Raw genomic sequence first — 12,738 nt, 5'->3', positions numbered from 1 at the left:
TGCATTTCATCACGTTTTATGTTCTTTGCATAAATGATAACTGTAATATTTGTTTTCAGATATGTAGAAAAAAAATATGTTTGAAATGCCGAATTACATGGGCATTAGATCGATTTTGTTGTGAACAACTTATGGCCACGTTATCAAAACGCTATTCCGCATCGAAGCTCATTGAATTTCTGAGTGCAGATTAGAATCGAAGCAATAATAATATTTGTACGGGTTCCGTTTATGTTTGTGCAAACTGCTGTGATTTTTATTTGATTTCTGTCGATAAAATGGTCACCAGCGTACCAAAGGCACGTGCTAAACGTAGATATACCATGGAAACGTGATAATTCCAAAACAATGTTTTGTTTGTCAGACGAATTTCCCCTTGTGTATTTCAATTCAACAGATAGATATAATGGTATTTATTCTGCGTGCGCTCGAGCGCACTCACACATGTAAGCGACATACGTACGTGACAACTGAAGCTCGCGTCTTGAAATCAAGAACGAAAATGTATATTTATTTTTAAAACAACATTCCATATGCTTATGTCCAATGCACCGAAGGATCTATTTCAATTTGGATTTTAAATTAGATAAAAAAAAATGAAATGAACCGAGATAGGGGAAAAAAAACATCTCAAATGCTGGCATTTCAGAATCGGGCACAACAAGCCATTTCATTCGATATGAATGCACATTTTACGTTGATTCAATATGTGTGTTTTTGTTGATACCTACTCAAGTTCGTAATGGGTTTTCAACTATTCCAAACATATCACTTACAAACATATGCCGTGGAAATGGAGAGAAGAAGAAGAAGAAAAAAAAACATGACAAGCACTGTCTGTTCGTTTCGTTGTAACAAGAGCTCAAGATCATTTCCTCTAAGTACTTTTGTCAAAGGTACATGTCATTTTGGCTCTAATCAGTTCCAGCAATATGATTTTCCATCAAATGAAACGACAAACTATATATTCAAACTCGCAACGAATTGAGCCTACATCATTCCATTCTCTGTTCGTTTTGCTTTTTGAAGCGAACACAAGGCGTTCGATCGAGCTAAGACGACGAACATAACAACAAAATCGAATATTTAAGTAGATAAGTTTCATCTTTTCGGACAATTGCGATTTGTTTATTTAGGCGATTAAAGTGTTGGATCTTTTTTCTTTCTTATTCATTTTGGTATGCAGGCTGAATGGATGGTATTGCGGAATGCAACACCATTTCACAATTAAAACTTATGTGTTAGCACTATCGGGATGCGATATGTGTCGTTTTTTGGTTGACTGTTGCTGCTGCACTTGTTGTTGTTCTTGTTCATCAGAATCGGAGAATGTTGCTTCCATCATTTACAAGTTCGCGTGAACAAAAAAGAATGCGTGGAACACACACTCCATGCACATAAGCCCCAGCACCCAGAATACAATGAGCGCTCGCGAGTGAGATAAAATTGAAGTCAGTAACGTGCTAACTGCATGCGGTACACTTTTATTCTAATTCATATCGACACACAAAATCAAAGCGCGGCGATATAGCGTGCCATCTCTATCTCTCTCTCCCTCTCTCTCTCACTCGCTCGCCCGCTCTCTCGTACGCGCAATCCGGATAGCATACACAATGTTAACTGCCAATGTTGCGCTGTTGTGCACGAGTTCAAACCGCGTTGAATTTTTTATGCATCTAACTGTTTTATTGTTATGTGTTCTAATTTTGTACTGCGTCGTTGCGTAGCACGAAGAGACTTGGCTCGATTTCGTTGCCGTTGCTGTTGTTCTTAGTTTTATTTTTCTTCTTTCAAATAATAAATGCAGTATATAGTTTGCAATGCTGAACACATTTTAAGCACCATTATCCGGAAAATACAACGGAAAAGTGTCTCTATTATGCGCACGTGATGGTTTCGCGCGCGTACGCGGTTTTCTTTCTTTTGCCACTTGGTTTTCTGGGCGTTTTCAAAAACAAAACATGAATGAGAAGAAATGCAGTATCGCAGCCAAAGCGAAAAAAAGAAACGCATAGATAAAACGTGAGGCAAAACAAAAAGTATGCAGCCAATATATAGTAAATTGTCTCTTGATTGAACGTTCTTTTCGCATTATTTTTTTCTCTTTGCACTTGGTCGATATATTTATTCATTTTACGCGAAATTATCAATCTGAAACATACTTGGAATTGTTCCCGTTCATTGAAATCGATACTGACTCGATGAATTGATAGGAAATGAATACAAAAGAAAGAGAGAGAGAGAGAGAAAGAGGGAAAAAACGTTTGCAATTATTTGGAATCCAAGAATAGATGCCACCGAAGTGGAGAATTGTTTATCCAAGCGGCTAATTTTTGCCGAAGCAAAACGTACACTCGTTCGACTGGTTAGCCAGCACACCGCCATGACTAATTTGAAACACTTTGAAAGACACTTATCTCTCTAATCGCTTACAATTAAAAGTCATTATAGAAAAACACTGACCGTTGTCAACTGTCCTCGGTTTTATTATCATTTCCAACTGATCGATAGATAGTTATTTCTTGAAGTGGCATCAATTTTTAATGACATTTTTCTTTCTTTCTTCTTTTCCAGATTTTATCACACATCAATTCTCGAAATACTAAAGAAATAACGAATACTAATTAGACAAAATGTGGCCAAAAGCAGCAAGTTTATTTTTAATTGTCCTGTTATCGAGTTCGCTGACAAGTGGCGTTCGACGAAAATCCAAAATAGATTTGCCCATAGCAAATGCAGCCGATGCACCACCAAATGATAATATTGCATTGGCCTCATCAAATGATGCAACAAAGTTTGAAGAACAACCATCCGCCCAAGCATTAGCCAATACAGAAAAACCAGCAGCGCCACCAGCAGCAGCATCATCATCACCAGCTCAGCAAACGAGTGCACAATCGAACATTTTGCCATCACCAGCAGCTGTGTCAGCACCATTAGCTGATAATTCAGTTTCCAGCGGGGAAAATGAGGCAATCGAATGTGATCCCGATATGATTGGTTTCGAAATTATTACTGGGTATGTGTTGAAAGATGAGAAAAACGAAAATTAAGCGACGATTGATCCAAACATGTTGACTTTGTGGTTTAACACGCACTATTTTATTTTAGTTACGTATTTTCGGCACCCGATCAATTGTTAGAATCAATGCCAGGAACACTCATGTTAACCGATTGCTTGGAAGCTTGTCAAGCCAACGAAACATGCGGAGCCGTCAATTATGAGACTGGACTGTGTGTTCTATTCTCATCGAATGCTGATAAATTGCCAGGTATGTGAAAAAAATGAAAATGAGAAAATGTATGTGTGTGTGTGTGTGTGCTTAGTATTATAATTATGACAAATGCACTGGAACCCACCCAAAATACGTAATAACGCATGGCTCATCCTGTTCTGCAGCCAGAAAACACGAAAAAAACGACATATAAACTCTGGCATTAAATGCTGTTTGTAGTTTTGATTTAGAAGCATCTTGAGGCCATTGCGAAGCGCCGCATCGATAATTTTATGGGAATTTTAATTAACCGCACTCTCATTGGGTGGGTGAAGACAGAAAAATCTGAGCTCATGTAAACAAATGTGATGGCGTTTTTTTTCTTCAAAAAATGGGACGATACGTGGCGTGCCTTTGGTACGGCGATATCATTATGCACATTTTCATGTGGCCGCAGTGTTTTATTTCTTCCACGGAAATCGGGCGAATAGTAACAAAAAGTCGCTCGCACCACGAGACTTCCAAATCGACGGTTGGCCTTTGGAAATGCGTGTAATGCAATTTATAGCGTCGCTGCCAAGCAAACCAAATGTGCTCTGCCACTCTGTCTCTGTCTTTCTCATACAAAAATAGGTGATAATTTTAATAATCGAGGCTATTTCCATTTGCCACATCCATATTATATATGAGTACACATCGTGTCTTTTTTTTTCAGTCGTTTGCAGTGCACATTTTTGCATTCACACAATTTGTTATTTTCGAATACTGACAAATTCAAATCGCGCACGCTCACCTAAGACTTACCGATGATTTATGATACATGATTTAAAAGCGTGGTCAATATTAATAATTGCGATCTTTGATCAAAATGTGTCTGCATTTTTTCCTCTATTTTTTTTCTCCTTGTGCACAGAGAGAGAGAGAGAGAGAGAGAGAGAGACGTATATGTGGCGCGCGTCGCGCTGTTCGGGTTAGAAAAATATAGCGCTAGGTGTAATGAAATTCGAAGCCCGCATATTATATTCTCGCTTGATCATAGATCGTTTCGCTTCGGTATATGTTTCGATCTCAACACTCCACCCCATCGTAAATTTTATTTGCCGATGTCTAATTCCTTTTTTCCCATTGCATTTGGTGTATGGGCCGTTTTGAGTCGTTGGCTGTGAACATTGCTCTGTTTCGATTTGAGTTTTTCAATTGGCGTTTTTCAAATCAATGCCTTTTATTCTTCTTCTGCTGGTGCTGTTCCCGTATTTGAAACCATCACTATCAACTGGTGCACTGATATGTGTTAGGAAAATATACGACAGCAAAATGAGTTATGGTTGAAGGTGCTCATAAATTAAACTTACTACGCGAGTACTGTGTGCGCTTTTTTTGTTCCCTTGTGTTATATGTTAGATTTGGTTTTGGCCGCCGTTCAGATATGCTGCAATCGATTCAGTTTATTTACACGCTTGTGGCTGAAAGCAAATTATTCACAATATAAATTCGACAATGGGTGACGTAGGAAAAGATGGTTCTGACTGCTGTTAGACTGTGGGCTACGAACGCTTTAATGTTATACATTATACAGCGCCACAAAATCGACAACTGATAACACTGTGCAAAACCCATAGCGATCCGAACGACGACGACGACACAATAGTAACAACAAGAAAAGTGGCATTTATGTGGAAGAATGAGTTTTTCTTTGTCTAATTATGAGATTCAACCCATGGCAATTTCGCTTGGAATTTTATATTCGAATTCCTCGCAATAATCAGTCATTATTTTTGCATGCATTCATTCTCATTATTTCTTGTTTCGATTTTCTCGATGGACATTAAAGAAAATGTTGAAATTTTTTGCTTCTTCGGAAAACCAACAAATGAAAAATCCTGTCCTTATTTCGGAAGATTGGCGTTGAAAATGAGTTAGGCTTAAATTGAAAGTAACGTTAATGTCGGGAATCGCGGGCGAGCGCGCGCAGCTCATTCATTAAAATAACGGCAAATCATTTTTACTGTTGAGAGCAAAACATTGCGTCTGCTTAATTGAAATAAAAATGGCATTGCAAGCCGCTGTTTTTTTCTTCTATTTCAACCAAGTATTCAGCCGATTGCGGAAAAAAAAGAAGAAAAACGTGGCGCATGCAGATGAAAACACTGGAATTGATTTTTCTTTCGATTTCATTTCCTCCGCACAAAAGCAATATCGAGAATGTGCGCAATAGAATTGTGTAGCTGGTTGGTTGGTTTTTTTCTTCTTTTTAATTTTGCATGTGCGCGCTTCATGTGTGTTTTTGCTGTGATGTTCCATCACAAGTGTTTTTCTTTCTTTTTCTTCCGCGGCAACTGATTTGTATTAATGTAAACACGGCAGCGTGTGTGTGTTGTGTGTATGCGCGTTAGCCGTTGTTTTTAGCACTACATGGAATGTAGTATACATGGATATTCATCTGGAATATAGGCTATTGTAATTGTTTTTTTTTCACGAGAAAATTTTAAGACTCTTTGGGCCACTTTTTTGGACCGAAAATTAATTCTTTTTCCTATCCAAAGTTCTAATTTGAAATGAAGCAATTACGCCTAATTACAAAAATGAAATAAAATCATGTACACGTAATTCTCTTTTGAGATAACTCAGAAAATTTTTTTTACATTATTTTAATTCCCAATGTGAAATAATGTACAATCCATATTCACATTGAACGTACATAATACCCATTATTAGAATTATAATTTTATTCAATTGATTGATTTATTATTATTTATAATATCAATATTAATAATAATTTTTGTTTTATTGGAACTTGAACTTTCATTTTTCCCATCTTGACTGAATTACATAAATTAACAATTTCCACCATGACATCGTCGATTTTAACATCTTCAGAAAAAATAGAGTCCGAATCGAACATACCAGATATTAATTCCAATAATTTTCATAAAATAAAGAAATGTATGCTTCGATTGAAACTATATTCCATTTAGTGCTTCGATGAATAATTTGATGGAAACATCAAATTAATTTAAACACTCAATTTTAAATAACATAAAGAACGCAGAGAGGAGCGAAGCGACGATCTGTGGTCTTGTTTTTTATTGATTCTTCGCTTCTAATCGCTTTTTTTTCTTCTATAAAATGTATTTTCAGGTGCATTAACCAAATCACAATTCCCGGTATTTACCATTTATGCGCAAAAGTCATGTTTAAGCGTTCGACCATGTTCGCGTGCTTGGTGCATCGATCGCGTACAGAACTACAAGTTGAACGGTTTCACAAAACGCAGTACAACGGCAAATTCACGACAGGATTGCTTCGAGATGTGCTTGGGCGAAAATGAATTCAAATGCAGGTGAGTATTTTGCATTTTCTTTTTCATTCCAATCCAAAAAAGGGCAAAGTGAAGCAAAAAAAGGATCGTTTATTCTATTACCTGATCATTTAATTAGCGTTTTTTTTCTCTATATTTTTGTGGTGAACAAAAAATGAAAACATCAAGCATGGGCAAAGTAAGAACAAAAAATGAAATGTCTTCTTTTGAGCGCCGCGCTTGAGTTTTTACTTTTATATTGTACACTTTGCCGACAGAAGCTTCCTTTACACTTTTATCCAACTCTCTTTCGTTCGTTTGGACGATCGCTTGGTCGCTTACTTCACGTTTCATATCGGAAAAGTCATGTTTCGGAAAGTTAATAGATGTTTTTATAGTTGAATGGACTTTTGCGTTTGAATCATTTTTTGTTTGTACTGCGAGAACATCAAGCTGTCATTTGCAAACACCGTTTCAGGGTAAATACTTTCTTTCAATTCGAATGGAATTCGAAGAAGAAAAAAACACCCAAGAGAAAGACAGAGAGTTCCATGTACAAATTCAATCGACGATTTATGGCATTGTCAACCGGAGAGCGACTCTATTAAGATCCTAACCTACTTTATTTAAGAGCCAAAACAGCTGACGCCTGCGGAAGTATTATTTAATTACGGTTAATGCTGAAGCCACATTGTGTTGTAATTACTGTAAATCGGCACAAGAAAAATGTGCTCGAAACACTTTCAAAAGGCAAGAGGAAAAACCCGAGAGAAACCGATTCATAATTAGTAATAGTCAAATACGAGAAGATGCAAATAGATTGAGAAGCAAAAATAAAAAGAGCCCCAAACTGATTAATGAAATAAGAAGAGCATAAGTCGTGAACGCCAGTCAATTAAAGCGCAATTGTATGGTGTAAATGATCGTGTCGCTTGTATTTGTAGCCTGATCTCAATATTTTTCATTCAATTCTTTTTTGCTTCGCTTCTTTGAACGCTTCTTTTGTTTCTTTCTTCTTCGTAAAGTGTGAAAATGCGGGAATTATTATTAATAATTTTTTTTTCACGATATGTGTGCGCGAATGGGGCAGCGTGTTTAGAAAACGATCACATTAATAGCATCTTTTTTTTTCCATCGAGACCCAGTAATTTCAACGATGATTTTCATAAATTGTGAATGAGCATACGATCGTTTTTAAACGAGCCAAATAAATTGGAAGTCATCACCATTTATTCGACGCCAATCGACCACACTTCTTATTTGTACAGTTTATATTCCGGCCATAAATTGAATTAGTTAAACCAAAACAGAGAGGCAAAAAAAAGAACAATCGTATACCATTTTCACCTAGCCTATTTCCATAGGGCAAAAAGTCTGGGCAGTTAACCATTTAACAACGTTGAACGACTTCGGGCCGTTCCATTTCTAATTGGAATATTTTAATTATGAGCCGAACACAGAAACGCCCTATTGATTTAAATTAATGCAAATGTGTGCAAAAAAAAGAGGGAAGGGGAAGGCAAGTAAATACAGACCAAGTTCCTACGTATAGTAAGTCATAATTTACATTGAACGTGGGACTCAACGTGAATGATCACACATAACTTGCAAACGACATTGGTAATGAAGAGGTCTTTAACCAAATGCTTACAGATAGATCTATCAATTGCGATTTATCTCGGTGAAATATGATCCTAACCTCTGCGATTGTGGGGAGTGCGCCAATGTCACAATAGAAAAGACACAATGTCACAATAACTAACAAAACAGTACAGTTAGTTATTCAATACCAGATACGACCGAGAGGAAAAAATGGGTATTTATTGTCGCTGGCATTTATCCTCTCGTTGAGAGACAGACACATTACACATTTTCCGTTAATCAATTTAAGCGATAAATTATTCAAAACGAACTTATTTTCTATCGTTGAGCTGTTTGTCTGTTGATAGCTGAAGACGAATGCAAAGGGCATACGAATCAGCAGCAAAAGGCAACAAATGGAGAAAAACAAACATTGTACGCCACACAGGAACACAAATTCCGGACGTTTAACTTAACATTTGCACAAAGATCATATCAGTGCAATACATATGCATTAGGCTTTAATTACTCAATTAATTGCAATAGATAATTTATGACATCGTGAAACTACCACGATACGAATCTGTTTTTTTTTATTCTTGTTTTGTTCTGCATCGGATGAGTGTTTGTCGGTTTGATATTGTGAAATCTTACAAAATCCACAATAGGCAATGAATGATTTGCATGGGGGGACCGAAGAGATCGTCGGAAGCCCTCGGTGATCAACCGCACATCTCTCTCTCTCTCTCTCTCTCTCTCTTTCGTCTCGGTAATGATTTGATTTCGATCGAATCGATTTCAAACAAAGAATTTTTTTTCGTACCTCAATGGAAACGATATAAAGATATAAAATTGCGTCAATCACATGGTGCCTAACGATGAGCGTTTAAGCCATCAAAAGAGACACTGTGAGAGACGAACCGAATGCAAACGCTTTGCCAAGTGGTTTTTCAAGTGGCCGTTTAAAATATTGTCTAGAAAATGACATGAAAATGGTTCATACAATATTTTAATCGCCCCAGGCCATTTATATAGCATTGTAACGGTTCTATTCTTTTGCTCCCTTCTGGTCTCTCAGATCTGGTTTTTTTTTCTTCTCTTCTCAATGCAAAATACGGCGCTCAATATTACAACATTTAGACGTGTAGACAAAGAAAAAAAATTATGCGTGATAACACAGAGAGAGAGAGAGAGAGAGAGAGAGAGAGAGAGAGAGAGAGAGAGAGAGAGAGAGAGAGAGAGAGAGAGAGAGAGAGAGAGAGAGAGAGAGGGTAACGAATGTAATGGAAAAACAAATCGCACCAATGACAAACGACTCGCTCAGTGGCCACCGATCGAAAATGGAATGCCTCGCGATCAAGAACAGAGGCAAATAAAACAGTTACGCCACGCTCATGAATGAACAAAGCGAAAACGTTGCTGCTGTTTCTGCTCTTTTCCTTTTCTTTTTATTCAAGCATTGCGAGACAGCCACAATGAATATTCAAATGAAGAAACAATTTCGATTATTAATTATGAGCGTACTTTTTTTTTGCCGACAGTAGCACCTGGATACCATTTTTATGCGAATGACAGACGAATATCGGTAATGTGATAGGTTCTCGAGCACTTCATTTAAAATAGTTGGTACTGCTGTTGTTGTTGCTGTGTGGCTGCGGCTGCTTTCGCAATAATTTATTTCGATTCTCAATTCCAACACTTTTACATGCTAATAGTTAGCTATTATCGTGCATACACGCACCGACACATTCGCAAGCAATATTTTAAAAATAAACATGTTTAGATTTTCTTCTGTCTTTGTCCCCGTTTCTGTGTCTCTCTCTCTCTCTCTCTCTCGCTCTCTACCTTTCTCGTCAAATTTTTAATTGTATTCAGTGTGCTCGACTCCATTCAATTTGGGATTGTTGGTGTGTTCGATCTGGCTTGGAAATTTCATTTCGACGAACATTACCATTGTTGTTATGACTGTTATATGCATATTTAAATCGAAATAATTTATTTCTGTTCATAAATCGATAACAGCAAGCGCACGGTGTGCTACTTTGACCCATTATTATATAAATTTTTGAATAAATACAGTTTTTTTTCTACTGTTCTACTCTGTATTCGCCACCGGAGAGAGAACAAATTTCAACATGTTCGCTTGTTTATTTTTTTCATCAGAAGACAAAAAAACTAACCATTCGACGACCGGCAATATATTTTCTTGGCATCCGACAAAAAACTTTCACGATTTCAACGGGCGACCAGTTTTGGAATGCTGCGCCAAATGTCTGATTTATGTGTTATTGCAATAATTCTACATAACTTGAGAAACAATTAGAACTCGAGTCTTTACAAAGCAAAAAAAAGAGGCAGATAGAGAAACTAGCCTTTATTTATTGCCCGCAATCATGACGAAAATCGGCCGGCGATATGAAGAGAGGAAAAATATTAATAAACGAGCGACACAATTCATTGCCACGAATTCCATGACAGCGTAACAATTCAGTTGGTTTATGTGAAACTATGCGACGACGTTTTAGTGCAAGTAGCAATTGTGAAAGGTCAAACTGAAAACAATATGTTTATTATTTGATCGGTGCAAATTGATCGCTTGCATTGTATACAGACAGACCGTGTAGACCAATAATAATTAACATTGATTTTGTATCATTCAATGGAATGTATTGATGGTCTTTGTTTTTTTCCCCCTGTATTTCACGTCACATCAGCGCGACACAAACGCAAAAGATATTCATATATACTGCTGTGTGTAGCAATCCATAACGAAGTGACAACAGCACGAATGCACGAATGCACATTTAAAATGACCGGCACCACAAAACTATGCACGCTCTTAAACTCTTATTTCACATCCTTTGCATTATGGTCTTTTACAATCCTAGCCGCCAAACGCGGCAGATTGAACACAGAGGCGAATGAATACAGAAGAGGGAGAAGAAGAAAAAAAAATCGAAAAAAAGAAAAATAAGGTGCATTCAAAGCTTTTATGTTCAAATAAATAGTCTATAAATACACAATTATGTCTTTGTGTAGCGTTTAACATTCGGTCTGTCAATCTTACAACTGACACATAATAAAATCAAATCGATAAAAATGTCGAACGAATATCATTTGGCCGTTCTATTCTTGACGTTTTAATTGGTTTGTGTGTTGCGCGTGCGTATTAAAACGGTGAATCTTACAAAATAATGCGCTTTCCTTCTGTATTTTATGGAGCCATTTTTCGCTGTGTTATTTACCGATGATGATGACAACGACCATGACCGGCCGATCGATCGACCGAACGACGAAGGTGAAGACGATCGATGCGCCCAAATGGACTGCACATTATTAGCTATTGATGTATATTCCTGAAATCCGATTAGAATTATCGCCATCAGATCAATGAAATTGCGCGCACACAAGCGTAAGCAAGCCGCGGCTTTTGAGATTGTTTCTTCGATTGAAATGAATTTGTCATCGCATACACACAGATTGAACAGAAAGAGGAAAAAAAAAACGATTTTACACGCTTCTACTTTGATGTGTGTTCGCTCAAAATCCATTACAAAATTTAAATCGCATCATTACAGAAAGCCTATTTATCACGAGTAGACATGCGTCACTTTGCTTTTTACGGAATTTTTTTCATTCACCGCTTCATATTTCTAATGTGTTTCTCTTCGCTCCGTTCAATTGTTTCAGATCGGCAAATTATCATCATGCGACGGGCACTTGTGACCTATCTGAAATGGATCGCATCACATTGGCTGCAACTTCATCGTTCCAACAACACGACGGTAAGAACATGAAAAAAATGCGTTAGTGCGACTGGTTAGCCAGTGCACATTCATCTTAACAATAACAACAACAACAAAAAACCCAAATCCCCATAGGTGTTGATGACTTGAGTGGTTTTCATGTGATTCATTGCTCGTTTTTATCGTTCTACATTGAATAGGTGTCGATTATTTGGAAAATAACTGTGCCGAAGAGCCAAATAAGTTATGCGAATTCAAACGTCTGTCCGGCCGAATTTTGAAAACCGTTGACTCAGTCTACCAAGATGTATCGAATGTTGATGAATGTCGTGAATTGTGCTTGAACTCACCATACAGGTAAAGTGAAAAAAACAACAACACTTTAATACAAATAGAATTGAGATCGTTTAATTTTTCTTCCCATTATTATTATGGTTGTTGTACACGAAACGATCGAAATGGAAGTGAGTAAGCATAATTTAGCAAATGTACTGTTTCGATCGACAGCTAATAATAACCCATCAATTTTATTCGTTTAATTTTCTTTTGAGCCCAAAAAGATAAGCAATAAGACCTAGAATAGTCATGCATCTAGTTTTAGTTTTGAAATGAAGAAACACGAGTGTAATTAACCTATTTCTGGTTTTGGTAATTTATTGTTTAGATGCCACTCATATGACTACGGGGATACCGGTGACATGGTCTGCCGTCTCAGCCATCACAGCCGCGCTACATTGGCCGATATTCAGGTAGGATTCATTTGTGGGGCGTCACAATACAAGTCTCTCTCTCTCTATTGCTCATAGGATTATTTGCGATTTTATCGCCGTTCAGATATTTTAATTTATTACCCTTTCGAATTGGGTTTAAGTGTTTGCACCATTAATCATTTCATTTC

General features: G+C 37.1%; 2 protein-coding genes across 5 annotated transcripts in view; one reads left to right on the top strand and one right to left on the bottom strand.

Annotated features, from left to right (window-relative positions):
* Positions 1–12,738, bottom strand: part of LOC129578039 (autophagy-related protein 16-1) — a 58,289-nt gene that overhangs the window by 38,246 nt on the left and 7,305 nt on the right. The gene's annotated exons all lie outside the window — the stretch shown is intronic.
* The window catches only part of LOC129578037 (uncharacterized), a 90,941-nt gene that overhangs the window by 74,082 nt on the left and 4,121 nt on the right, over positions 1–12,738 (top strand). Inside the window, exons 4-9 of the mRNA XM_055466082.1 lie at positions 2,575–3,019; positions 3,112–3,272; positions 6,354–6,555; positions 11,785–11,879; positions 12,041–12,197; positions 12,505–12,589. Coding sequence (XP_055322057.1) covers positions 2,634–3,019; positions 3,112–3,272; positions 6,354–6,555; positions 11,785–11,879; positions 12,041–12,197; positions 12,505–12,589 — 1,086 coding nt within the window. The 5' untranslated portion in view covers positions 2,575–2,633. The remainder of the gene's footprint in view (positions 1–2,574; positions 3,020–3,111; positions 3,273–6,353; positions 6,556–11,784; positions 11,880–12,040; positions 12,198–12,504; positions 12,590–12,738) is intronic.

The sequence above is a fragment of the Sitodiplosis mosellana genome, unplaced genomic scaffold (genome assembly GCF_009176505.1).
Source record: "Sitodiplosis mosellana isolate CC-2019 unplaced genomic scaffold, AAFC_SMos_1.0 Smas_scaffold_6226, whole genome shotgun sequence".
NCBI lineage: Eukaryota > Metazoa > Arthropoda > Insecta > Diptera > Cecidomyiidae > Sitodiplosis > Sitodiplosis mosellana.
This window is presented reverse-complemented; position numbering and strand designations above follow the sequence as displayed.